At 37.0% G+C, this 25,329-nt stretch overlaps 2 protein-coding genes across 2 annotated transcripts in view; one reads left to right on the forward strand and one right to left on the reverse strand.

The window, feature by feature from the left end:
- The first annotated feature begins 6 nt into the window (after window positions 1-6).
- Window positions 7-1,414, forward strand: IFT70B (intraflagellar transport 70B). The gene has a single exon (XM_006746653.3). It carries the CDS (start codon window positions 74-76, stop codon window positions 788-790), a length of 717 nt encoding a protein of 238 aa, XP_006746716.2. The 5' UTR covers window positions 7-73; the 3' UTR covers window positions 791-1,414.
- Window positions 1,415-9,494: 8,080 nt separating this feature from the next.
- The window catches only part of AGPS (alkylglycerone phosphate synthase), a 144,570-nt gene continuing 128,735 nt past the window's right edge, over window positions 9,495-25,329 (reverse strand). Inside the window, exon 20 of the mRNA XM_081814110.1 lies at window positions 9,495-13,358. Within this exon, the coding sequence (XP_081670236.1) occupies window positions 13,237-13,358 (122 nt within the window). The 3' untranslated portion in view covers window positions 9,495-13,236. The remainder of the gene's footprint in view (window positions 13,359-25,329) is intronic.

Genomic DNA, 25,329 nt, shown 5'->3' on the forward strand with positions numbered 1-25,329 from the left:
TAGGGACGATGAAGCTGTCAAAAAGGCAGTGAATGAGTATGATGACACTCTGGAGAAGTATATTCCCGTGTTGATGGCCCAGGCAAAGATCTACTGGAACCTGGAGAATTATCCAATGGTGGAAAAGATCTTCCGCAAATCTGTGGAATTCTGTAATGACCATGATGTGTGGAAGCTGAATGTGGCTCACGTCCTGTTCATGCAGGAAAACAAATACAAAGAAGCTATCGGTTTCTATGAACCCATAGTCAAGAAGCATTATGACAACATCCTGAACGTCAGTGCTATTGTGCTGGCTAATCTGTGTGTTTCATACATTATGACAAGTCAGAATGAAGAAGCTGAGGAGTTGATGAGAAAGATCGAAAAGGAGGAAGAGCAGCTGTCCTATGATGACCCAGATAAGAAAATCTACCACCTCTGCATTGTGAATTTGGTGATAGGGACCCTCTATTGTGCCAAAGGAAATTATGACTTTGGTATTTCTCGGGTTATCAAAAGCCTGGAACCTTACCATAAGAAACTGGGAACTGATACCTGGTATTATGCCAAAAGATGCTTCCTCTCCTTATTAGAAAACATGTCAAAACACACGATCATGCTTCGTGACAGTGTCATTCAAGAATGTGTCCAGTTTCTACAACAATGTGAACTTTATGGCAGGAACATACCTGCCATTATTGAACAACCCCTGGAAGAAGAAAGAATGCATACTGGAAAGAATACAGTCACCTATGAATCCAGACAGTTAAAAGCTTTGATTTATGAGATTATAGGATGGAATATATAGTCATGTCTGATAGTCTTTTATCATAATAGCTTTATATATCTGCATTTTATAGTTTTATCTATATTTGGCCATTGGCATCTTTACATTTGTCACATGTTAAACTTTGTACATTTGAAAATCATATTAATTAGATTAACCTTATTTTAAGTTTGACACCTAGAAAGATATATGAAAAATTCAAAACTGAATTGGGACTCTGTGTTTATTAGAACCTGTAGTGCCTATTTTCCCTCTCCTTTGTTATCATTTGTGCTTGGCTGTATTTAGAGAGTCCCCTGCACAGGGATTACAGTTTCCAGCACTATCTTGGCACGATCAAGCCCAGAACAGAGTAGTTAACATACAGGATTTCTGGGTTTTTAGTATTAAGTTTTAGGGATTATGTGTTCTATTCTCACAACTTACCTTCATATTAATTTGAAATGCACACATTTTGCATAGAGTTTAAGATGTTTGGGCAGGGTTTTTCAATATAGATTTAACTTTCTGTAACCAAAATCCCTTAGGTGATAAATGTTTGGTTTCTTGTTTTCTTAATGTACAAGATTCAGTGGAAAATCTTGTGCCCTTAACAAAATTATGGTGCTATGGTATAAAGACAATAAACAATTGCTGAAGAAACAACTTTATGTAGTTTTCTTTTGTTCCATTTGTTAATAATGTGTACATATGAACAAGATATACTGTTACTCTTTTTTATAACTCTGTTCTCATTTATCCCTTGACAGTGACTGATAGCAAAGGTACCATGAAAACTTAGTTCTTAATTCCTACCTATTTAGGATAGGTTAATGCTGGAGTTGTTTCTGTGCTGTAGCCTCTCTGGTAAGGAAAAATCTACACAATTCCCATGACCCCGCCAAACTTCTTTCCTACCTCTATCACAGATGAAAAGTTCTGAAACCTTATCTGGTAGATCCATAATGCTAGTTTCACACCCAAAACATTTCCAGGGAGAACTCCACTCATTCTGCTTAGGGATTTCATTTTCTAAATCCTATATAAGCTTTACTATTTGTTCACCCACCCTTTTTCTATCCATAAATGTAACTGTCAACCTTAACTTGACCTGATTCAGAAAAAAAACGTATTAGGTTGAATTGTATGAAATTGCTGATCTTGAAAGTTACTGACCTACAAAACTAGCAGTTCCTCATGGTTCAATCAGATAGCTTTCAAGTAATAGTGAATCCCTGCCATAATGAGATGATTTTTTTCCTTCAAAGATATACAGACAAGATATGCACAGCATAAATCCTCTGTAGCATGACTTCCTGGGTGCTCAAATTCTATTAGATCTATCAGAAAATTTGGCCTACCATGAAGTCCAATGGTTTTAAGTTTATAAGCATTTTTAACCTTAATTATGTATGCTGATAACCATTTACCATAGGTGTTTGATCCCATGTTTGGAGGACAATCGATGTTTAATGATCTCTTCAGTATATCCCACAGCACAATTCTATATCTGGGAAATGGTCTTTGTTTAACAACTTTTGTACTAAAAATATTGCTGCTTCTTTGTGCAGTAGCTCTATGCCCTTCTCAATCTCCATAGCCCCTTAAGATTAGGAAAGTAAATGAACTGAAATCTTATTTTCAACAGCCATGTTAAAATTCTGGTGTTTTTGCACATTTCCTCTATTTTTTTTCTTAAAAAAAAAAAACAGTGTAAGTAATGTTAACCACCCAAAAGCAAATGTTTTCCAGATTCCCTTTTGCAAATAGCCTGGCCTTTATTCAGTCACATTTTATTTATCCAGGTGCTGCGTGTTTGTGGTTTGCATGTATGTGTAATTTAGCTTTCCAGAACATAAAAAGCTTTTCAGAACAGTTTTTAACCCCTTGCCGCTGGGCAGCTGGGATTTCCTGGTTAGTAATGCATCAGGAAATCCTGACTGCTCCTACCACTGAGTAAAGGAATAAACGTCAATCATGGCATTTGTCTCCTTCCTTACCCAGGCTCTCCGGAGAGGCAGCCCCTCAGATTAACAGACTGCTGCCTGGTAACAGCAAAGAATCTTGAACCACACCTATAAAGCTGCCCAGTCTTCTGAATGTTAGAGGAGACTGAGAAGGATGAGGACATTCCTAACTCTTCACTTACTCTTCTTTATTTTTAGGATATATATATATATTTTTAAGATTTTGTCAGAGTGTGAGAGAGCACAAGCAGGGGGAGTGGCAGGCAGAGGGAGAAGTAGACTCCTGGCTCAGCAAGAGCCCAATGCGGGACTCCATCCCAGGAGCCTGGCCTGAGCGGAAGGCAAGTGTTTAACCAACTGAGCCACCCAGGTGTCCCAGGATATATTTCTTTTAAACTCACCTTTGGAAGTACTTAGCTCTGCTTATTGATACTATGACACTAACAAATGACTTTACAATGACTCTATATTTTGCCATTTAACTGAAGGCTTTCATCCCTAAAGCTCTGATGAAAAGTTTTGGTCTGTGCTCCTACAACATTAGGTATTCAATGCTAAAAGCACTTTTCTTGACAAAAAAGATTTCTGTATATTTCTAAAGCTTTTACTCCTTTTTCTTCATTATGTCTGCATGGTATATTTTAAAGGGATCGAAGATTAAATCCAGTATTTCAAAATCCTAGTCAACCCCCCCATCTCCACGTGTTCAGAATATAAGCCTGTGTTTGTACACAAGTAGTTATTTCTATTTTCTCAGACATGAATAAGAGCTTGATCTTTCCATGCAGAACAACCAGCAGACTCCTTTGATCAGTGATATGACTGCCTGCCAGTGGATTCCCATTCCTCCTGACATCCTTCTTTGAATTTGGCCTCAGCTGTGGCACGAATGTTCACACTAACTCCATCTGTGAGGTCAGATGTACAGTGACTACCTCTGACCTATTCATAAGAAGCCAGGAACTGGGAGAACTGTGGGGTAGAGGGAGGTCATTGGCAATGAGACACCAGGCAATGAAATCATAGGAGATGATCTCACTCTCTCCTTGCAGGGTGATATAGGAATATATAGGTTATGGCCTTTCAAACCTGAGGAGCACCCAGATCGAATCCATATAGAACTGCCAGTGATAGGTTTGGCCCCAGATTCTAACAAACAGATTTGTTTGTGGAGGGCTATGGGGTTGATGCCCAAATAAATAAATTTACAAAAAAATGTGAGATAAGAAAGGGTAAATGGCTTGAAGGGGAAGCTTTAAGGGAACAACTTTCTGAGCCGTCTGTCCTATAATCCTTGCTTGGGCTTATTTCCACATTGGCATACAGAGGGTTAGCAGTGCTGGAAGTCTGTCCAGGTAAGTAGGGTATAGCTATTAAAGTACCTAATTTTTAAAGGATAACATCACCAAAGTGAAACCTTTCAAGTGAACACACCAGCATTTTTGAATATAAGTTTTCTCTTGGGTTCCTTAGTCTTTTTCTTAATGGCTATAGGTGATCTAGAAACACCTTGGAGATTGTGGTTTCTTGACGGTATTCTCTGACACACTAAGTAAATTCCTAGCAATGGTGTGACTTGCAGCTCACTATCTACCATTCACTAACTACCTCTTATTCTTTGTTGTCTTATCACTGAGACTAAAGTGACATTCGGGCTTTTTTGTATTCACTTATTGGGCTGTACCCAGAGTATTAAACAGAACATTTTGTGAAGAGCCAATAACTCTGGGTTCTTGGTTGTCCAACCACAGAAGCACCATGACCATAACCACCAGATTCTAAACTTACACTTTCATTCTAGCAAAAAGACACATGCAACTTTTTTAGTACCCTAATGTAGCTCAAATCCTTCAGCAGCAACTTTAAGTCTTAAATTAGCAGTTTTAAGGAACTGTGACTTTCCATAGATGGGCTCCAGATTATAAAACATTTCCTTAATCTTAACAGTTCTTTCAATTTCCAGTCTCTCTATGGGAAGGTATATAACTTAGAGAAACAGGTGTTCTTACATTTTTAAGTGCAGCTCAAAGGAATATAGTATTAAAAGTTATAAAAATGCAAATTTATTAAGTCCATCAAATACAGCACTTCCTTTGTAAGTTTCATATTAAACGTATAAAGGCACCAATACAGGACCTTCTGGATTAAACATTTACAGAGCAAGACAGCATCTGAGACAAAAGGTGTCCCGGCATTTTCTATGGTGTGTAGTCATGAAGACAGCGGCTTCCACTTCGTAGCTAAGAGAGACTCCATTTCCTTACTTGTGCCCTTCTGTAGAGGGCAATGACTAATAATCTACTTTAAAAGCAGAAATTCTGTATACATCACAGATACCCAGTACAAGCAGCCTAGAGCAGTGAAGCAGCCAGCAGAGGGACTGGCTTTAGTCAGACCCTCTTGCCAGTTCCTAACGGTTGATGTTACTCAACCTCACTAAACCTCAGTTATTTCACCAGTTAAAAAAAAAAAAGGATGATACCACTCACTTCACAGGATTGTTATAACAATCATTACCTCTTGTCTAGGGTTAAATCTCAGCACAGTGTCTGGCTAATAAAGGAATTAAAAAGTAAATTATCAATGCAATAATCATTCCTAGGGTAGTATTCAGCAAAAATATCTAGACTTAATCAGAATCACTGAGACCATGTTAGAAGGGACCCTAGAGATTTTCATTTTATGAAAGAAATTAGTTCCAAATAGGGAAAGTGACTTGTAGGTGGTAGAGGAAAATGGAGCACACACAAAATTTCAGAACAGAACTCTTTCCATTGTGTTCTTAGGCTTTAGAACTCCATCCTCTTATTTTACAGCTGTATAGTGACAAGATTTCAATTTTTAAAGAGTACCTTCCCAGGTGTAATGTGGATGAGATACAAAAGATGTGACAGAACTGTGTAAGAATGGATTTAAGAGGTTGTCCACCAGCCAATACTAGACCCATTCAACAGATCGTATCAGAAAATGGGTTTGAGTATATTGAAAACAGAGACATGCTCCTGAGGCCAAACATAGGCAAAAGTAAATGCAATGGCAGTAAGACCTCATTTGCTTTTCTGATAGGGTAGCACAAAAAACTTGAGCAGCAAAGCTTCATCAAAGGATTTCAGTCTGGCAGCTGACAATGTTAAGTAAATGTAATTGCATGTTTAATGTTTGTCTGAAATAATTGTTGATTCACTGGGGGAGAAAAGCCTATTTGTGGACAAAATATAAAAATGTAAAGTGGACAATAGCATGTCAAGTGGAAGAATAGATGCCTGAGCCCTGAATGCTCTTTCATGGTGTTATTGGGCAGACCCTTGTGTACTACAGCTATCTCTCATTACTTGCAAGAGAATCCAGACATAATATGTGTCACTTCTACTAAGGACCCAAAACTGGATGGAACAAAAAATATTCTGGATGAGTCAAGATTCTAAAATTTTGAAACTCTGGAATTAAATCCAGCAAGATACAAATTTTAGTAAGGATAAAAACAGGTAATTGGACTTTAAAAAATCAGACTCCGGGGAGATGTGGCCAAAACATCATATGCAGAAAAGACATGCTTTGTTAAATTCAAGTTCAGTGTGAGGTAGTACAATGTCCATCAAAAATGCATTTATTAGTGACTAGAATAAGGAAATCATTGCTACTACTCTGGCACATGTAGGCCTAGACACTTCACTTAAACTTCAAAGAGGGGGCGCCTGGGTGGCTCAGTTTGTTGAGCATCCAACTCTTGATTTCAGCTCAGGTCATGATCTCATGGGTCGTGGGATCCAGCCCCACTCAGCGTACGGCCTGTTTGAGATACTCTCTCTGCCCCTCCCCCTTGCTTGCTCATGCACTCTCTCTAAAAGAGAAGAAATAATTAAAATTTTAAAAATGAAATAAAATTTTGGGGTGCCTGGGTGGCACAGTCGGTTAAGCGCTGACTCGGTTTTGGCTCAGGTCATGATCTTGGGGTTGTGAGATTGAGCCCTGTGTCAGGCTCTGCACTCAGCGAGGAGTCTGCTTGAGACTCTCTCACCCTCTCCCTCTGCACCACCCCCCCGCTAAAATAAATAAATCTTAAAAAAAAAGAACATCAAAGAGACACATATGAAGAGACTGGGATGGTGAAGGTCTAGAACTCACAGGAGTAAAAGCTGACTGGAGAAGACGTGGGGGAACACGAGCTGCCTTTAAACATGGGAAGAGCTGCCCTTCAAGAGAGCAACTGGACAATTCTTTATGACTACAGAGATAAAAGTTACATCAATGAATAGAAGAGGAAGGCAGATTTCAGTCTAATAAACAAAAACCTCTTAATACCTGAAGATTTAAAGTTGGAAAAGGCTTCCTGGAAAGGCAATAAATTGCCATTTGGTAACAGCAAATGTTCAGGAAGACTGGTTATCTGTGGCCTGGGGGATAGGGGAAATTAGACAACTATGTTTGGGAAAAGATAAGATGAGAGGATTTCTAAGGTTCATTCAGTCCAAGCTTATATGAGTCAGGCAGAAAACTTCTTTAATTAAGAGCTGAAATCTTAGTGAGGCAAGTGATTATGAAATGAACCAAGTAAGATTAGGTTCAACAGGTTTGATCCTCAGTCATATCAGAGCCCAGAAACCTACAACCTTCCCTCCAGTATAGGAGCCACAGGCAGGGACAAAATCGGTATCTGTGCACACGTCATTCACTAATAGAGAGGCTACTCATGGGTACGCACTATACATTATCCATTCTCTGTCAGTATAGCATGATGCTGACAAAAAAGGTTAAATGGAATCAGTATGAAATAAGCAACAATTTCTGTAACAATGAGTGGTTTTGATATTGTTTTATTTCTTCCCAGCACATCTTAAAAATCACACATGGGCATTTGCTTATAGAACAGTACAGTCTAGGAAAAGCAATAAAAGGAGAATCCAAACATACACCAAAAGCACAGTATATAGACTATGTTTTGAGCCCTTGTGGAAAACAGTATGGCTCAGTTTGAACTGACAAAGCTGTGCTGAAATCTCTCAGGAACTTCCCTTCCCACTACATATCAACATTTAAACTATAAATGTAAAGAGAAGAACTGTTTGTACGCATTAGTTACAGCAATATAATGGCTTACATACAAGAGCTTACCCACATGTAGTTCCCAAAAGATTACTACAGTCCTGGCAGGAATATACACTGCCTTGGAGGAAGACTCAGGATAAGATATTATTCAAGTCAAGTTGTATCAGAGCCAAAGTATTTCACAGGCTTAGCAAAAAAGGACAAAAATTAAGAAATATAATCTACACATATTTCTCATAAGATTTATCATTGTCCAGGAACAGAAATACTCATTATTCTGAAGGCACCATCACAGAAAAAAAGACTGACACACAATATAAGGAATAGAACACCCCCCACCCCCCCCCACAGGCCCTGCTCCTCAGGGAGCTGTGTGAGCTAACATCCAAAAGCATGTAGTGGGTGTCTCAGGGACTGAATGAGTAGGCCACATCCACTAAGCCACATCTTAGGGCTACTAAGTTGGGACAATAGGAATGAAAATCTAAGAATGAAAGTACATATAAATCCCATCAACTGAATGGATATATGGAGTACAGGTCCACCATATAATCAGTGAAACAGACTAGATGATCCGAACCCACACTGTGGAAAGGATTTTCAGTATTTCTACATATAACTACTTAATTCCTGACATATTCTTGAAGAGGAATAGCCCTGAACTACTAAACAATCTCAGTCTTTAAAGACTTATTTATCCTCTCCCACTCATTTTAAACGATGGCTATTTCATGGGGGGGAAAAAAAAAACAAAAACCCCAACAAGGCACTGTGAACTTTTGGGGATATTCCTTACGAGGCCCAAAAAAATAATTATTTATAGAAACTGTATACCAGTACAAGCATTTCATGTCCTTTACGGATATGTGAACAAGATTACTTTAAGGGTTAAACAATAGGTTTCACTGGGTGCTCATGTTGTTCATGAGAACACTGCTAACAATAAGATGCCTGTTAGAAATCCACACTAAAACATTTTTCTTTTCCTTCTCTCTCCCTCTTAGATTTGGAAGTTCAGTCTCTGAAAAACGTTCTTAATGATATTTAATGTATTATTTTTCTTCCTTGTGGGAAAAAAAGGGTTCTAAAACAATCTCCTTTGGGAACCAAAAAAAGAAATCTTTTCATGTTCACAGAACTCAAGTTACTAATTCTGTGATGGTTCTTTGGCTTGAGTGTTCCATATATCAGTGGTCCTTACATTTGCTAAGGAATTGCTGTGGTTAGAAGAGCACAGTGCTCATTCTCTGAGGATCTTCCTAGGTTCAAACTGGAATGCTTCAGGTTCATGGGAGACTAAACACCTCCTAGGAATATAACACTGATTTAAAAAATAATTAGAGTGATAATATCTAGCTAACTATATTCTACAGGGGCTTGATTATGCATCATTAATAAAATTATAAAATTTTGTTTTCAAATCAGTGGAAATATGAAGATGAAAAACTAAAATTTAAAGAAAAAGGGGCACCAGGGTGGCTCAGTCAGTTGGGCGGCTGCCTTCAGCTCAGGTCATGGTCCCAGGGTCCTGGGATCGAGCCCCACATCGGGCTCCCTGCTCGGCGGGAACCCTGCTTCTCCCTCTCCCACTCCCCCTGCTTGTGTTCCCTCTCTTGCTGTGTCTCTCTCTGTCAGATAAATAAAATACTAAAAAAAAAAAAATTTTTGAAAGAAAAACCCATATGCAAACAGAACAATGAGCTTCCCACTCCCTTTAAAGAAAACAAAATCTCTTAGACCTGGGTGCATTTTATTAATAATATATTTTTCTGTAACCTGTTGTGTTACAAGTAGTTTTTTACAAATTCCACACTAAAGACAAACAGTGTGGTTTAGGAAGCAGAAAGCCAAGTAACTTACATCCTTCATAGCAGAAACTCTATTCGATAGTTAAAAAAATTCTTTTACATTTTCTGAATTTCAGCATCAATGTATACATTCTTTCCTTTTCAGGACACTGAAATTAATAACAATTCAATGAATATATTGACATATGGTTCATTTGGAGCCTTGAGCAAAGCCGCGCTTCCAATCACTCGTCAAGCCAAAGGTGATTCTGGATTCTTCAATCCGAAACTAGCACTTCTTATTTTCAGCTTTTCTCCCACCATGAGCTAAGCCCTAACTAAAAGCAAAGTTGCCAAAGATTAAGTGGTAAACGAAAAGCTATTAAAGCTGTCCTTAATGCCTGTCTCAGTGTTTCTTAAAACATAGAGACACTTTCCACAGCATTCCATTGTGGCTGCTTCAAGCACCAGCATATGCAGCTTGTGAATCAATCCATAAAAACTGTCTGTGTTCTACACTTACACAGAATAGATGCTCAACCACACCCAGCCCCATTTGAACAGCTGAGGTTACACACTTCAGCTTGGGACTACAGGGCTTCTTTGATCAGCTCTGGTTAAGAAGTTGTAGCTAAAAAAGGAAAGGACAAAGAAAAGTCTCTGGAGCCAGCATGCAGAAAGGCATTCTCAAAAATGTAAGCTAGGACTTAGCAGTTACTAAGAGAATATTCTGAAAACCAAGTTTCCTTGCAACCATCTGTATCTGACAGAGTATACACACTGATGGAAGCTCATCCTTTATTGCACTTTTGTTTTCCAAAATACATCAACACAACTACATTTACGAAGGCTTCCAGCTTCATAAATAACTCTTAAGTAATAGTACTAAATATGTAAGCATTTAGGAAGTAAACTCCCAATTCTTCCGAAGAGGAAAGAATTCAATCCTTTCTTTGTGGTAAAATGCTGGGCACAATAAGCATGTGGCTTCTACAGTTCTTACAAACTAAAAAAGCTCAAGTTACTCAGTATAAGACGAAATTCACTTATGCACTGTATTTTGCACCAAACATTAAGGCATCAGTCTCTACGGGTCAATAAAGCCTGTTCATATTGAGTCTTTACTATTCAATGCCACTTCTCACTAGCAGCAAGTTCCTAGTCCCACTAAAACCTCAACCCAAATGTGACATCAACAAATATTAGAAATATGACTAATTTAAGAAAGACAAGTCAATGTTTATGCTGTACTAAAAACCAAATAGGTTATGAGCTTTTAAAATTTCAAACAAACTTATTCAAAGTGAGTTTAAAAGCCTCACATAAACAATGTACTCCAGGCTTTAACTTTTATGAAGCCATTTTCAGATATTTCAGAAATATGAGGCAAGGTTTAAGTGCCTCTGTGCATAATCAAGAACCCAGTTCTCCACAGAAACTAAGTATATGCTGAGGTATCTCTCAGAAGCAGGTGTGAGAGTGGGGAAAAAGGCTTTCTGATTTACTAAATCAGAGTCAAACAGCACTGGTGTTGAGTGTTCATGTGTTTCAAAATAATCCCTGTAGAAATGATACCAAGAACAGAATGTAGTCATCACTATAAAATCAAGGTTGGGGAGTCCTGCATACATGGGAGAAGAAAAACCAAGACATAAATCACTAATTTCCGTAAGGTTCATGTAGAACAGTGAACACAACAATTTTCAGCTGTGACATTTATAGTTTCCTAATACCAAATACAGATTTCTGAGGCTGCTGAAATCTGAACTGCCTGGGAAAAAATGTTATAACAATCACGTGCAAAGGAATGGATCTGCTTATGAATCTGTAAATTTTATTTAAAAAAATTACTCAGAAACATGTATACACTCCAGTGAGATATTAGTACTGTATTAAATTTTACATTTTGATCACCAGTTAGAGAAATTACCTTCATGAATAGATAGATGCATTTTATAAAGCTGAGATTTTTATAATTCTAGAGGCAAGTGTAATTTCCTCATCAAGCATCCAACTATTTCAAATAGCAAGAGCTTTTAAAGCTAAGATCTGCTGGAAATTTTACAATTAAAAATAAATCACCAATGAAGAGAGGCAGCTTCTAATAAATAAATATTTAGTTTTTGTTATTAAACTGATATTTAATTTTGATTTGCTTACAGATTTTACTAGTTTGAGGCCAATTTTATTAAAAATTGTTTATCATTTTGAAGTCTCAAAAATACCATTTTGTCAATTTAAATTTTTACTTTTCTGGTTAAGTATACTTCAGATAAAAAAGGTATCAAACTGCCCAAAAATACTTTGGAGCCATTGCTACATAGACAGACAGTGTGTCCTTTTAAAGGATCGTGTGCACTTTGACTTACATTATCTGATCAAGTATTAATTTTAAAAAATTATCAAAAGTTAGGTATTGCATCAAGAAAAGAATCCATCCCAAAATGTGAATCATGAACCTTGACAGACAGTGATTCAAAGTAATCATTTCATTTATTTTAATATCCAGGTTTGAATGTAAAAATGTTTGCTAAATGTGATTAACGTTCTCCCTATTATTTAAGAAATATGATATTTCAAACTTTTGATTATGGCATGTGTATTAATACATTTTTTCAAAATTTAGGTTAAACCAGTAATTTTAAAAAGGCATTAAACCACTATTAAAAACTAAATTGAAACTTTACTTCTATATGAAAATTTATCATGTTGTTTGGGCTAATGAAAAAAAAATCTGTCATTGAAACTTGAGGTTTTCAAATTCAATAGTTAAACGGTAACTGTGTTTCGTTAGCCAAACGATTCTTTGAACTGGAGATATTAAGTGTAAGGAGGCTTCCTTCTTCTGTTTCTGTTGCAGCTTCTTCTGCATCTCAGCAACAAGAATGTGAAATCAGAAACATCAGGACTCTTAAGCTGAATAAAGGCATTCATTTCACGGTAAACCTGTTCTTCACATACAATGAGTGATAAGTCAGCTTTTCTTATACAACATATTATAAAGAACTAGGATATAACAAGAGGTTATTTCAGTTATACACATACAACTCATACCTCAGTAGAAACAGAAACATGGAGAACAAAAACATGTCCCCTAACAACAATTTTTAGACTGATTTAAGGTTTTGTAACTGCATACTAATTTCAAAGAAAAATGTAGGCCAAGCACCTCACAGAACTGAAGGTATCCTAAATAACAGGTTGCCTATGTTCTTTCATGAGTACCCTCCTTAATGGCCTACTCACACTAGAATGTGTAATCACTCCTCAACGGAATCCTTCCCTTGATACCGGCTTCCCAGAAACGCCCTTTTAAAAAGAGGCTAGATAAGCAGTGGATGACGCCAAAATCTGCCTTTGTTCCCAAGGGGAAGCATCAATACAGACCAGCTGGCAGCATCTTCCTTTGAAATAACAACTAGCAGCCTTGTGCTGCCTGACTAAAATTTGAAATGACAACCAATTGGCGGTAAACTGATGCACCTACAATGAGAGAGATTTAGAAATACCATCTGTCAATCCATAGATGTAGAAACAAAACAAATACAGAATGAAACAACTTATTTTCAACCAAAAAAAATTTTTGCTGAAATACAGTCCATGATGTATTTGATTACCGGTATAACCGTAGTCGAAGACTTAAAAAAAAAAAAAAAAAGTGACATTTTTCGTAACAACAGTAATAGATTTATAAAAGGTTTTTGTTTCCAAAGATGTTATTGGGGTCCACATATTCCTTGACAGACTTCAGCATCCCAAAGCCGACATCAGAGATACTTTCCTTTAGCCACTGCTTCCGTAACTTGCCCACTGGAAAAACAAAATCAAAAATGCTTCAATATACACGATGATGCTAGGAACCAATCAATCTTGTGACCATGAATGAACAAACACTGTGTGATAAATGCTTTTATTCAAAAATGAGAAATGTTTTGCTTTATTTGATTTATTGAGCCCACCAGACTATCAAGCTCATTAAGCCCAATGTACTCCCAGGGGAAGCCTGAGCTCCACAGCGTCTCCTTTCTCTGTAAACTATGAAATGGAGATGAAGGAAGCTTGGGCTGAGACTGGGGCCCACTTTACAAAGAACAAAATGAGAAAAACATGCTTTTCAAAAGAACCCATCTCCTGTCTTAACCACCAAAACATGCCAAAGTTTCAGAGAAAATGAAGTTAACTAAAGAAAAACATCATCTCCAGATGAATTTTTTGGGATTATAGCAAAAATGGCAGGATATATACATCCATAAAACATTTTAATGCTTAAAATAATTAAGGAAATCTGAACCTTTAATGGGTTTAAGAAAAAAATGTGGTTATGAAACTTTCATTTGCATTTTATTTTCATATTACTTCTAAATAAATTTACATGTTCCCAAATAATGGTTATTTTCTTCTTACTGTTTTTCCAGAATTAGAGATTTTTTTAGGCACTAAATCCTAATCCAATTTAAACTTAATCTTCTACTTTTATACATTGTATAATGTTCCCCTTCTTTGTTTCTATCTCTTGCTAATTTGAGAATAATGAAGTAATATGATGATCCACAAATAAATTATCTTTTTAAGGGCACCCAAGGAAAAACAAACTTTCCTAAGTATAACTTTTATAAGAAAGGATATGTACTTAATCTGTAAAAAAAAATTTTGAAAGGTTAACTTGCTTTGGCATTAAGAAAAGCAAAGCAATATGCTAATTTATCTGTGGCAAAATGGATAAATCTTTTAATTTACAGATAGGCTTATTTGTATTTAGTACTTTTCAAATGTATTATTGTAATAATTGAATTCAAATGGTCATTTTCCACAAATGTTCATTAATGATCCAAAGTCATTAACAGTGATTTAACTGGCCAACTGAAATGGAAACCTTCTTTCATTAAAGTATTCAGCCTGTCATTCTAAAATGCAATCTCATTTATCAGGCTGCAGTGATACACTGCAGCATCTGCCACTTGGAACCTTAAATACCATTTCAGGCTCCACTCAAACCATCTTTGTGTCCAGTTCTCCAGGAAACTATCAAATTGTCATTAAAATTATAGCATGATTTCCTTAGAAAGCAAAGTATTTCTGCTTGACTTCTAGAAATAAAAAAGTCTGCTGGTATTAAGATGGGGAAAAATGAGATACAGCAGAAAAAAATCTTAAAATTCAAAAAGAAAAAACAAACAAACCATTTAAAAGAAGCTCTAAAACTGGAAGCCAAACAAAACAAATTCTTATTCATGAGCTCTCTACCATCAGAAAGATGTTCTACCTGGTCCTCCTACTATCTCTCTAAAGGACAACTCACCACAATGCTCTAGCCTTGGTTTTGTCATCTTCAAAGGGATTAGAATCTATGAACTCCTTCACCTCAAATAGCCTATGATTTTAAGCGTTCAAAAAAGTTGCAAATCAGTTATTTTCAGATTTGCTCCAAGGGATTAAAAAAAAAAAAAAAGCAACTACTCTGTGAGTGATAGAAGTCGCATTATTATAAGCTACCCACACTGAGGCAGCTCAAGAGAGGGGTGAAGAGCAGTCAATGCTAGTCTCCACTATTATCTGTAATATAGTTTCACTGAATGTGTCCTGTGGTTATGGATGTAATTGTCCTGAAAAGACTGCAAACAACTGCTCCAACAAGATGGAGCACATTAGAACCTCAGCAGGATGCCCAACAGCTAGCTTGTCTGCCTGGTTTTACACCTCTAGTAATAATGCAATTCCACAAGGAGCTGAACCATCGTCTGAGAAGCCACCCAACAGCCACTGCATATTTAATGAAGTTGCTCACCAAGCGCTAGAAAACAGAAGGTGTTTGGAGTGCATCATTAGTTCTGTCGGAAGGATAATTTACACATCTATCTTGTCAAATTTTCTATGGTTTATACTTTTACAATAATCAATCTAACATACATTTGATTAGTGAACTAGAAAGTAAAAAAAAGAAAAAAAAGCAGTACAGGCAAAATGGCTGTGGCCCTTCATAAACATATTTAATGAAAGAATTTAACCCCTTGATGGCAGAGGTCTGAGAGCTTCTTCCTTCAGTGATAACAGAATTTGAACTGAGGTCAGAAATCATGGCCTATATAATTAAAACAACCAGGAATCTTTTTAGTTTTGCTTAACAATTTAAGTCAGCTACACTGTAGGATAAATGTACAGACAGAAAACATAGTTTAAGTTAAAATGCTCAGCCTTTCAACCTTTTAAGACTGTTAGTAGAAATAGTCTTCATAAAATGCTAAAGACCCTTCAGTGGCTATCTCAGATGAATCAATAAATCAAAACAACAACAACAACAAAATACCAAAGACCGTAATCTCAAAGAGAAAGCACATTTCAAAGCAGAAGACTTTTATTCTAGAGCTAAACAATACTAATAATGTCCTTTGTACAATCCTTATTTGCACTGCTAGGCATTCAGAAATTAGCTGACTGTACTGGTCTGGATATGTGTAACACACATGTGCACAAGTACACGTGAGCCTAAAACATTTGTAGAGCTCATTTTACAAATGGAAGAAATGACACTCTGTCCTTTATGTAGCATGCCATATTTGGAGGAGGGGAGAATGGATAAGAATAGCAAATGACAGGCAGCCGAAGACTATTTCAGCGTCCCTTGTGTGTATTCACACAAGTTATTCATGACAAGACATATGTACATTCTTACCACTGAAGCTTATGCCTCTTTCTGAACCTGGATTATCTGACATGGAATATTCATGACTACTGACTCAACTATATTCTTTTGACTTCTGATTTTCCAGAAGTATAAACCTAGTCTGAGAGCTAACAATAGAGCTACAAAAAGCCAAGATAGGGACCTTGTACTTCACAATTCACAATTATCCTAAATACATGCAGGTATTTAAGAGTCTTAGATATATTTTTAAAGATACAAAAACTTGGGCGCCTGGGTTGCTCAGTCGGTTAAGCGTCTGCCTTTAGCTTAGGTCATGATCTCAGGGTCCTGGCATCAAGCCCCGCATCGGGCTCCCTGCTCAGCAGGGAGTTTGCTTGCCCTTCTCCCTCTACCCCTCCCCCCCGCTCGTTCTCTCTCTCTCTCACAAAAAAATAAATAAAATCTTAAAAAAAACAAAATACAAAAAATATAGACCAGCTAAGTGCTGAACATCATCAAAACTGATGGGAAAATTCTTTCTCTGCTTAAATTAAAAGTGGAATTCACCTTTTTACAATTTAATATCTAATGTATATACAGATTGAATAAAACAAGTATTTTATGTTCCTCAACAATATACAGTACATTTTTAAAAAATTACTTTTGGGGGCGCACAGGTGGCTCAGATGGTTAAGCGTCTGCCTTTGGCTCAGGTCATGATCCCAGGGTCCTGGGATCGAGTCCCGCATCGGGCTCCCTGCTCCTTGGGAGCCTGCTTCTCCCTCTGCCTCTCTCTCTCTCTCTCATGAATAAATAAATAAAATACTTTTTAAAAAAATTACTTTTGGAAGAGAGGAAATGGAAGCCTTTAGGGACAGTATTTGAAATCACAAGTTCAACAATCCCCTTTGGATGCTAACAGCTCCAAGAAAGAATGCATTTTGTGGTATGAATGACCAAACATGTACGGGGAGTACTGGGAGCGTTGGGTGTGAGAAATGTGGACATGGTAGCCAGCCTAGTCACCAAAAATTATCTGGAACTACTCTTTATGGTCTAAGGACTGAAGGCTTAGCAGAAGCTACCAAATAGTCCTGTTTTAAAAGGGATAAATCTGGGGTCTGCTAGCCAGAGCTCTTTTTAAAAAAGCTAGACAAATTAAAAACTTTTTGAATTATGAATTTGATTTTAAGATTGCAAGGATTATATGCTTATTTAAAAAACAAATTATGAAACAGACTGTACATTTAGAAGATTACCAGAGCTTTAGTAGAATTCAGCCAAAGCTAAAAGAACCTAACCATTATTATATAACAACTATATTTTGAAAGTTCTAGTTTGGGCATCCTGGATATCACTTTAGCACTATTCTATAGGTCAGATTTTAAAGAGAAAATCTAGACTTAGCTGCTTATATGAGTGATCTGAGCATTAACTTTGTGCATTAACTTTGTATTTCAAGTTTTTTTTTTTTAAAGATTTATTTATTTGCTAGAGAGAGAGAGAGAGAGTACAAGCAGGGGGAGGGGCAGAGGCAGAGGGAGAAGCAGACTCCCTGCTGAGCAGGGAGCCCGATGTGGGACTCGATCCCAGGACCCTGGGATCATAACCCGAGCTGAAGGCAGCTGCTTAACCGACTGAGCCACCCAGGCGTCCCTGTATTTCGTTTTAATTAATCCAACCAAACTACTGGTGGATTATGTAAGGGTCAGTGCTGGAAGATGTGTTGGAATCAGCCCAACAACCTCATGCCATTTGAGGTTCTGGCCCTATGAAACCTGTTAGGTACTGATGAGAACAGAGAACATAAGACAACTTCCACTCTGAGGTGATTTGACTGTGATGATGCTTCTTCAGAGGGAGGGTTTCAACATGAAAAGAGAGTGTAGTTGTCCATGTATTTGTGCTAGACAGCACATTTTTGTGTGTGTTTGTTTCTGGTAGAGGTACATGCTGAATGTTAGCCAACAGATCTCCAACAAGGGATGCTAACATGAGATGGGACTATGCCTATCCAAGAGTTTAGTTTAGTGCTTTGTGGATACTTAAAGTCATGCTTCCATTTCTTTTTCAGACATTTGACTTACTTTCTACTAATGAAACTTCCAATATTGAGATGACAAACGCATGGATACAAGAGGCTTTAACAAAGCAATTAAAATCTAATAGGATTTTTCTTTTATTAAATATTTAAAATGTCAATTTTCTCCATGCTAAGATTTCATCTGTGCAATTCACACAATAGCTCAAAGATCCTATTGATCCTTAAATAGGTTTTTAGAGATTATGAAACAGAATTAATATTTGAATTACTAGGGCCAATAACAGATCACAGGACATCTGTCTTCAGAACATAATCAAGTGCTAATTGTGTTACACTTTCCCCATAGATGGCTTGACACACTTGGAATTTAAGCCCAAGTTGTCAATTGATGCCTATACAATGGAGTAAAAAGCAAGTGACCAGGTGAAATAACATGAGATAGATAAGGGCAGAAAACAACAGAAAACATCATATGCTCCCTAAAGACTAGGGCCATGTTTTATTCATTTTTGTGGTTCTGCTGTAGAACAGTGTATGCCACAGAATAAGAATTTAATATATGTGGGGCACCTGGGTGGCTCAGCCGTTAAGCGTCTGCCTTCGGCTCAGGTCATGATCCCAGGGTCCTGGGATCGAGCCCCCCATCAGGCGCCCTGCTCAGCGGGAAGCCTGCTTCTCCCTCTCCCGCTTCCCCTGCTTGTGTTCCCTCTCTCACTGTCTCTCTCTCTGTCAAATAAATAAATAAAATCTAAAAAAAAAAAGAATAAATGCTAGTTGACATAAAAAATAAATATTGAACCACAGTTATCTATAAGTCTTGTTAGATTAGGAGCAGAAATTCAAGTATCTAGGGAAAGCTATCTGGGTTTCCTTAATTTCCATTGCTTATATTTGCCCTGCATTTCCTATATTCTGACATTATTTCCTGGATATAATCAGAGCTATTTTACAGTAGCTAAAACAAGAGGTGTAAGTCACAGAACCTAAAACTCTTTTCCTTCAAATCTCTAGGACTCTTTGGACTCTATAAGTGGTTCTCAATGGGGGCAATTTTGCCTCCAAGGTACACATTGTAATGTCTAGAGATATTTTTGTTTGTCCTCACTTGGATGATGTTACCAGCATCTAAAGGACAGAGGCCAGGGATGCTGTTAAACATCTTAGAATGCACAGAACAGTCTCCAGAACAAAATTATCTGGACCAAAATGTCAGCAGTGCCAAAATGAAGAAATCCTGGTCTACGTGCTTCCAAGGGGCTCTCTCTTAGAAGCCCAAACAATTTCCAAGGGGCTCTCTCTTAGAAGCCCAAACAATTTCCATAAGGGCAACATACTTCCACTGCTACAACCAACTGGATTAGTGGCAAATGGCTTATTGCCATTTGCAAGGTGAACTTGCTCTAAATTTGAGACTACTGACCAAATTGAAAGAAATTCTGAAGAAAGTGATAGATGGAAGTTACATCTGAGAACATCAACCACTGATGACAAATGCTACTTTATTTTAAAAATTAACTCCTAAAAACTTGAATTTAATATATATTGAAAAAACACTTGTCATTTCTTGCACCATTTTTCTAGCCAATGGGTGAATATATATATATATATATATATATATATATATGAAATAAAGCTTCACAGCACTATCCAATACAACTCTCTTATGATGATAGAAATGTTCTTTACCTGCATTTTCAGCATGTGGATACCCACATGTGGATATTAGCATTTGAAATGTAGCTAGTGAAAGTGAGGAATTTTTAATTTAATTTCATTTTTTTAAAAGATTTTATTATTTATTTGAGAGAGAGAGAACACAAGCAGCAGGGAGAGGCAGAGAGAGAGGGAGAAGCAGGCTCCCAGCTGAGCAAGGAGTCCCACTTGGGGCTCAATCCTAGGACCCCGGGATCATGATCAGAGCTGAAGGCAGACACTCAACTGACTGAGCCACCCAGGCATCCTGTGAATTTTTAATTCTAATTTTTTTTTTTTTAAGACAGAGAGGTGAGAGAGGGGCAGAGGGAGAGGGAGAAAGAGAATCTTAAGCAGGCTCCACGCCCAGTGTGGACCCTGACATGGGGCTCGATCTCACAACCCTGAGATCATGACCTGAGCCGAAATCAACAGTTAGACACTTAATAGACTAAGCCACCCAGATCCCCCTAATTTTAATTAATTTTAATTGATTTAAATTTAAATAGCCACAGGTAGCCTAGTGCGTTTTCTATTAGACAACACATAACAACATTTTAAAAAAATTGTAACTAAAGTCACTTTTAATAGATTCACATCTGAAAATATCTATAGGGGTTTTTTTCTGTTATACATTTTTAAAATTTAAAATCTATTAATTAACATGTAGTGTATTGTTAGTTTCAGAGGTAGAGTTTAGTGATTCATCAGTTGCATATAACACCCAGTGCTCATTACATCACGTGCCCTCCTTAATGCCCATCACCCAGTCACCCCATGCCACTACCCACCATCCCGCCAGCAACCCTCAGTTTGTTTTCGGTAGTTAAGAGTCCCTAATGGTTAGGCTCCCTCTCTGAGTTCATCTTCTTTTATTTTTCCTTCCCTTCCCCTATGTTCATCTGTTTTGTTTCGTAAATTCCACAGATGAGTGAAGTCATATGGTATGTCTTTCTCTGACTGACTTATTTCGCTTAGCATAATGCCCTCTAGTTCCATCAGCGTCATTGCAAATGGTAAGATTTCATTATTTTTTTGATGGCTGTGTAATATCTCACTATACACATACACATACACACACACACACATCTTCTTTATCCATTCATCTGTGCAGGGACATCTGGGCTCTTTCCACAGTTTGGCTATTGTGGACATTGCTGCTAAAACACTGGAGTGCAGGTGCCCCTTTGAATCACTACGTTTGTATCCTTTGGATAAATACCTAGTAGTGCAATTGCTGGGTCATAGGGTAGCTCTATTTTCAACTTTTTGAGGAACCTCCATACTGTTTTCCAGAGTGGCTGCCCCAGCTTGCATTCCCACCAACAGTGTAGGAGGGTTCCCCTTTCTCCGCATCCTCGCCAACATCTGTTGTTTCCTGAGTTGTTAATTTTAGCCATTCTGACTGGTGTGAGGCAGTATCTCATTTGATTTGTATGTCCCTGATGCTGACTGATGCTAAGCATTTTGAAAACATCTATTAGGATTTACTGTTTACTAATCATATGAAACTACAAAAGTTAATTATTCTCTAACAAACTAATAATGTAGTACAGGCATTCTCAGACTAACAAACATCTTACTTAGAAGAGTCTTGGATATAAAATTGCTGGGAAGGGAAAGTTCTCTTTAGAGGTCCAAAGAGAAGTATTAGTATCTAAGCAACCTATTCTATGATGTTGATACACCTGAGGGTATAAACTACAACAGGTAGCTTTTGTAATTGCATACGTGGAAAGGCACAGGGATCAATACATTCTTTACAACAGATTTTCTGTCAGTTCTCAAATCTGTTTATCCTATGATATAGCTGTAATAATTAAATGTTCAGTGAAATTATGGGTTAAATTGGCTTTTACAGTCTGGTCTTGAAGTCTATTACAACATTGCTTCAGTGGAAAAATATTATAATCAACTAATAAGTTTTGTGAGAAAAAGCCAGTCACAAAGAAGAAACCAAAGGAAAAGAAATAATTTAAAGGGCAAAACAAACTTTCTGCTATATTATGGTAATCTGATATTCAATACTGGAAAGGCTATACTCATCTGATAGGCATCAAAAGATGAAAATCACAACCAGGATACTGACATTGATATAGTCAAGATACAGAACAATTCCATCACCACAAGCATCCCTGTGTTGTCAGTTTTACAGTCACCCCTTCCCCACAACCAACTCCTGGAAACTGTTAATCTATTCTCTATTTCTGTAATTTGGTCATTTCAGTAATGTCATAGAAATGGAAGCACACTGTATTACTCTTTAGGGACTGGCTTTCTTTTACTCATCATAATTCCCTGGACAGTCCTCCAAGTCGTTGCATGCACTGATAGTTGGTTCCTTCTTATTGCTGAGGAGTTTTCCATGGTATGGATGTACCAACCACTAGCTGAAGGACATCTAGGCTGTTTCCAGTTTGGGACTCTTATAAAGCTGCTCTGAATATTCAAGCACAGGTTTTTGTGTGAGTCTAAGTTTTTAATTCTCTGGTATACACAAGAGTGTAATTGTTGGGTTAAAATTGTAGTTGCATGTTTGATTTTATAAAAAACTGGCAAAGTGTCTACAGAGTGGCTGTACCACTTTGCATTCCCCCCAGCAATGTATTATTGATCTAGTTTCTTCATATCCTCACCAGCATTTGATACTGTCACTATTTTTTTAAATTTTAGCTTTCTGATAGGTGTGTAGTGATTTCCCTTGTGGCTTTAATTTGCGTTTTCTTTTTTTTTTTTTTTAAGATTTTATTTATTTGACAGAGAGATAGCGAGAGCAGGAACACAAGCAGGGGGAGTGGGAGAGGGAGAAGCAGGCCTCCCGCGGAGCAGGAAGCCCGATGCAGGGCTCGATCCCAGGACCCTGGGATCATGACCCGAGCCAAAGGCAGACGCTTAACGACTGAGCCACCCAGGCGCCCCTAATTTGCGTTTTCTTAATAGCTAATGATGTTGAGCCTCTTTTCATGTGATTATTTAACATCTGTATATCCTCTTCAGTGAAATGATTCTTCATATCTTTTGCCCACTTTCTGATTGGACTGTTTGCATCTTACTCTTGAGTTTTGAGAATTTTTTATATATTACAGACACAGGCCTTTTGTTGGACATGTGGTTTGCATGTATTTTCTACCACTCTGTAGCTTATCTTTTTATCCACTTATCAGATTCCTTCACAGAGCAAACGTTTTTAATTTTGATGAAATCCAATTTATCAACTTTTACTTTAATGGACTGTACTTTTGGTGACCAGCCTAAGAACTCTTTGACTCTAGACGCTAAAGATTTTTTCCTGTTTCCTTCTAAAAGTTTTATTATTTTATGTTTACAATTAAGTCCATTATCAATTTTGAGTTAATTTTGGTATAAGATGTTGAAATTTAGGTCTAGGGTTTTTTTTGGCTTATGGATATCCACCTACTACAGCACCGTTTGTTGAACTACTATATATTTCCTCTACTGGATTGCTTCTGTATTGTTGTCAAACTCAGCTGGACATACTGGGGGGGGGGTTCTATTCTGTTCCATTGATGATGTTTCTCTCTCTCCTCTAACAGCACAGTCCTGATTTTACTATATAAGTCTTATATAGTAAATAGAGCTATAATATAAGTCTTGAAATCAAGTAGATAGATTCCTATGACTTTAGTCTTCTTTTTCCTGATTGTTTTGGCTATCTAGTTCCTTTGTCTTGCCATATAAATTATAGAATAATCTTTTCTATGTCTACTAAAAATTTTGCTGAAATTTTAACAGGAATCACATTAAACAAATAAATAAATCTGGAAATGACCATCTTCACTATTTCTAGTTTTCAACCAATCCATGAACACGGTCTCTCCATTTATTTAGGTCTTCTTTGCTTTTTTTCATCAACATGCTATAATTCTCAGAATACTGATCCTGTATATATTTTGTTAGATTTTTGCCTAAGTATGTACAAATTTTGTTAGATTTATGTTCACTTCCTTTTCTTCAAATCAACTAGAAATGGTATTGTATTTTAAATTTCAGTTTCTCTCTGTTCTTAATATTAAAAATGTGATTGATTTTTGTGTGTGCTCTTAAATTCTGCAATCTTGCTGATCTTGTTTTTATAGATTCTTAGGGATTTTCTACATAGTTATGGCATCTATTAATAGCAAGAATTTTATTTCTTCCTTTACAATATGCATGTCTTTTATTTCATACTATGGTTTTAACAAAGGGCTTCAAAGCCAATCTTTTCCTCATTCTTTTGAGTAGTCTCTTTTTTACTTTTAAAGTTTCAGATACTACCGGATTCTGTTAAGACCACACACACACACACACACACACACACACAAACTTGGGAGTAGCTGCCCCACAATTATTCTCTGAACAATAGGAAATAATTTTGGCGAGGTAAAGACACCAATATTTAAACTAAGTCTGGTTTTATTTAATCAAAGAATTGTACTTCCTGACAAGGACTTAAGTATAATTTTAGCCAATGAACAACTTAAAAACTTAAGTCATAAAATGAAATTAAGTACATGGCTGATATAAACTCTTTAAACTGACCAGCTTGTCAGTTACAAAAACAAGCACTATGAAGATTAAGTTAAGCAGGCTTTATATTTCCTATAGCCTCCAGTTCCAGACTACATCTGTTTTCTTTGATACACAAAACCAGAGTTAAAATAGCTCCATTTATCACAGCATGATTGTAGGCAGACAAACCAGCCTGTCTGTTTCCAGATAGAGAAAGCAACCGTTATTAATCACAATTACAGGCCAAACCCTCTAAGAGAAATTGTATCAATATTCTCCTAACCCCCAGCCCTTCTACTCTCTAACTCAAAAATGGTACTGAGAATGTCACAACACTTGGTGAAGGTCAGTAAATAAAGATGATACTATGAGGTCAACTTGAGTCTTAAGTTCAGGATGCAAATTAAGGAAAATCTTTTATTCAAATAAAAAGAAGTGATCTCTCAAAAGCTCTATCATTAGTTAAGTTTAGCAGGACAATTAAACCCATTCTATTTCAAATTTATATAGAAAGGTTTCCTTTTTATGAAACTATACTGAACAGCACAGGATATTTGATATTTATAAATTAGATAATTAACTTTAAGCAGGAGGCATTTATGAAAATAGACATTTTTGTATAGCATATTTTGTAGCCAAGAGTGTGAATGATATTTCTCTTTTCATACAGATTTTAATAGAACTTCCTATAGAATGAGACCAACTACAGATTACAACTGAAAATATGTTAGGACACTTGTTGTATCATATCCCTTGAATATATTAATGTATCCCTTTCATATAAACTGTAACACTTTCTTCAATGGTTAAGAATATAAACCAGAGGGGCACCTGGGTGGCTCAGGTGGTTAGGCAACTGCCTTTGGCTCAGGTCATGATCCTGGAGTCCCTGGATCGAGTCCCGCATCGGGCTC

The sequence above is a fragment of the Leptonychotes weddellii genome, chromosome 3 (genome assembly GCF_054177405.1).
Source record: "Leptonychotes weddellii isolate Sample4059 chromosome 3, ASM5417740v2, whole genome shotgun sequence".
Lineage (NCBI taxonomy): Eukaryota > Metazoa > Chordata > Mammalia > Carnivora > Phocidae > Leptonychotes > Leptonychotes weddellii.

Coding starts and splice junctions, on each gene's coding strand:
- IFT70B (XM_006746653.3), top strand. CDS start 74: ATGGCCCAGGCAAAGATCTACTGGAACCTGGAGAATTATCCAATGGTG.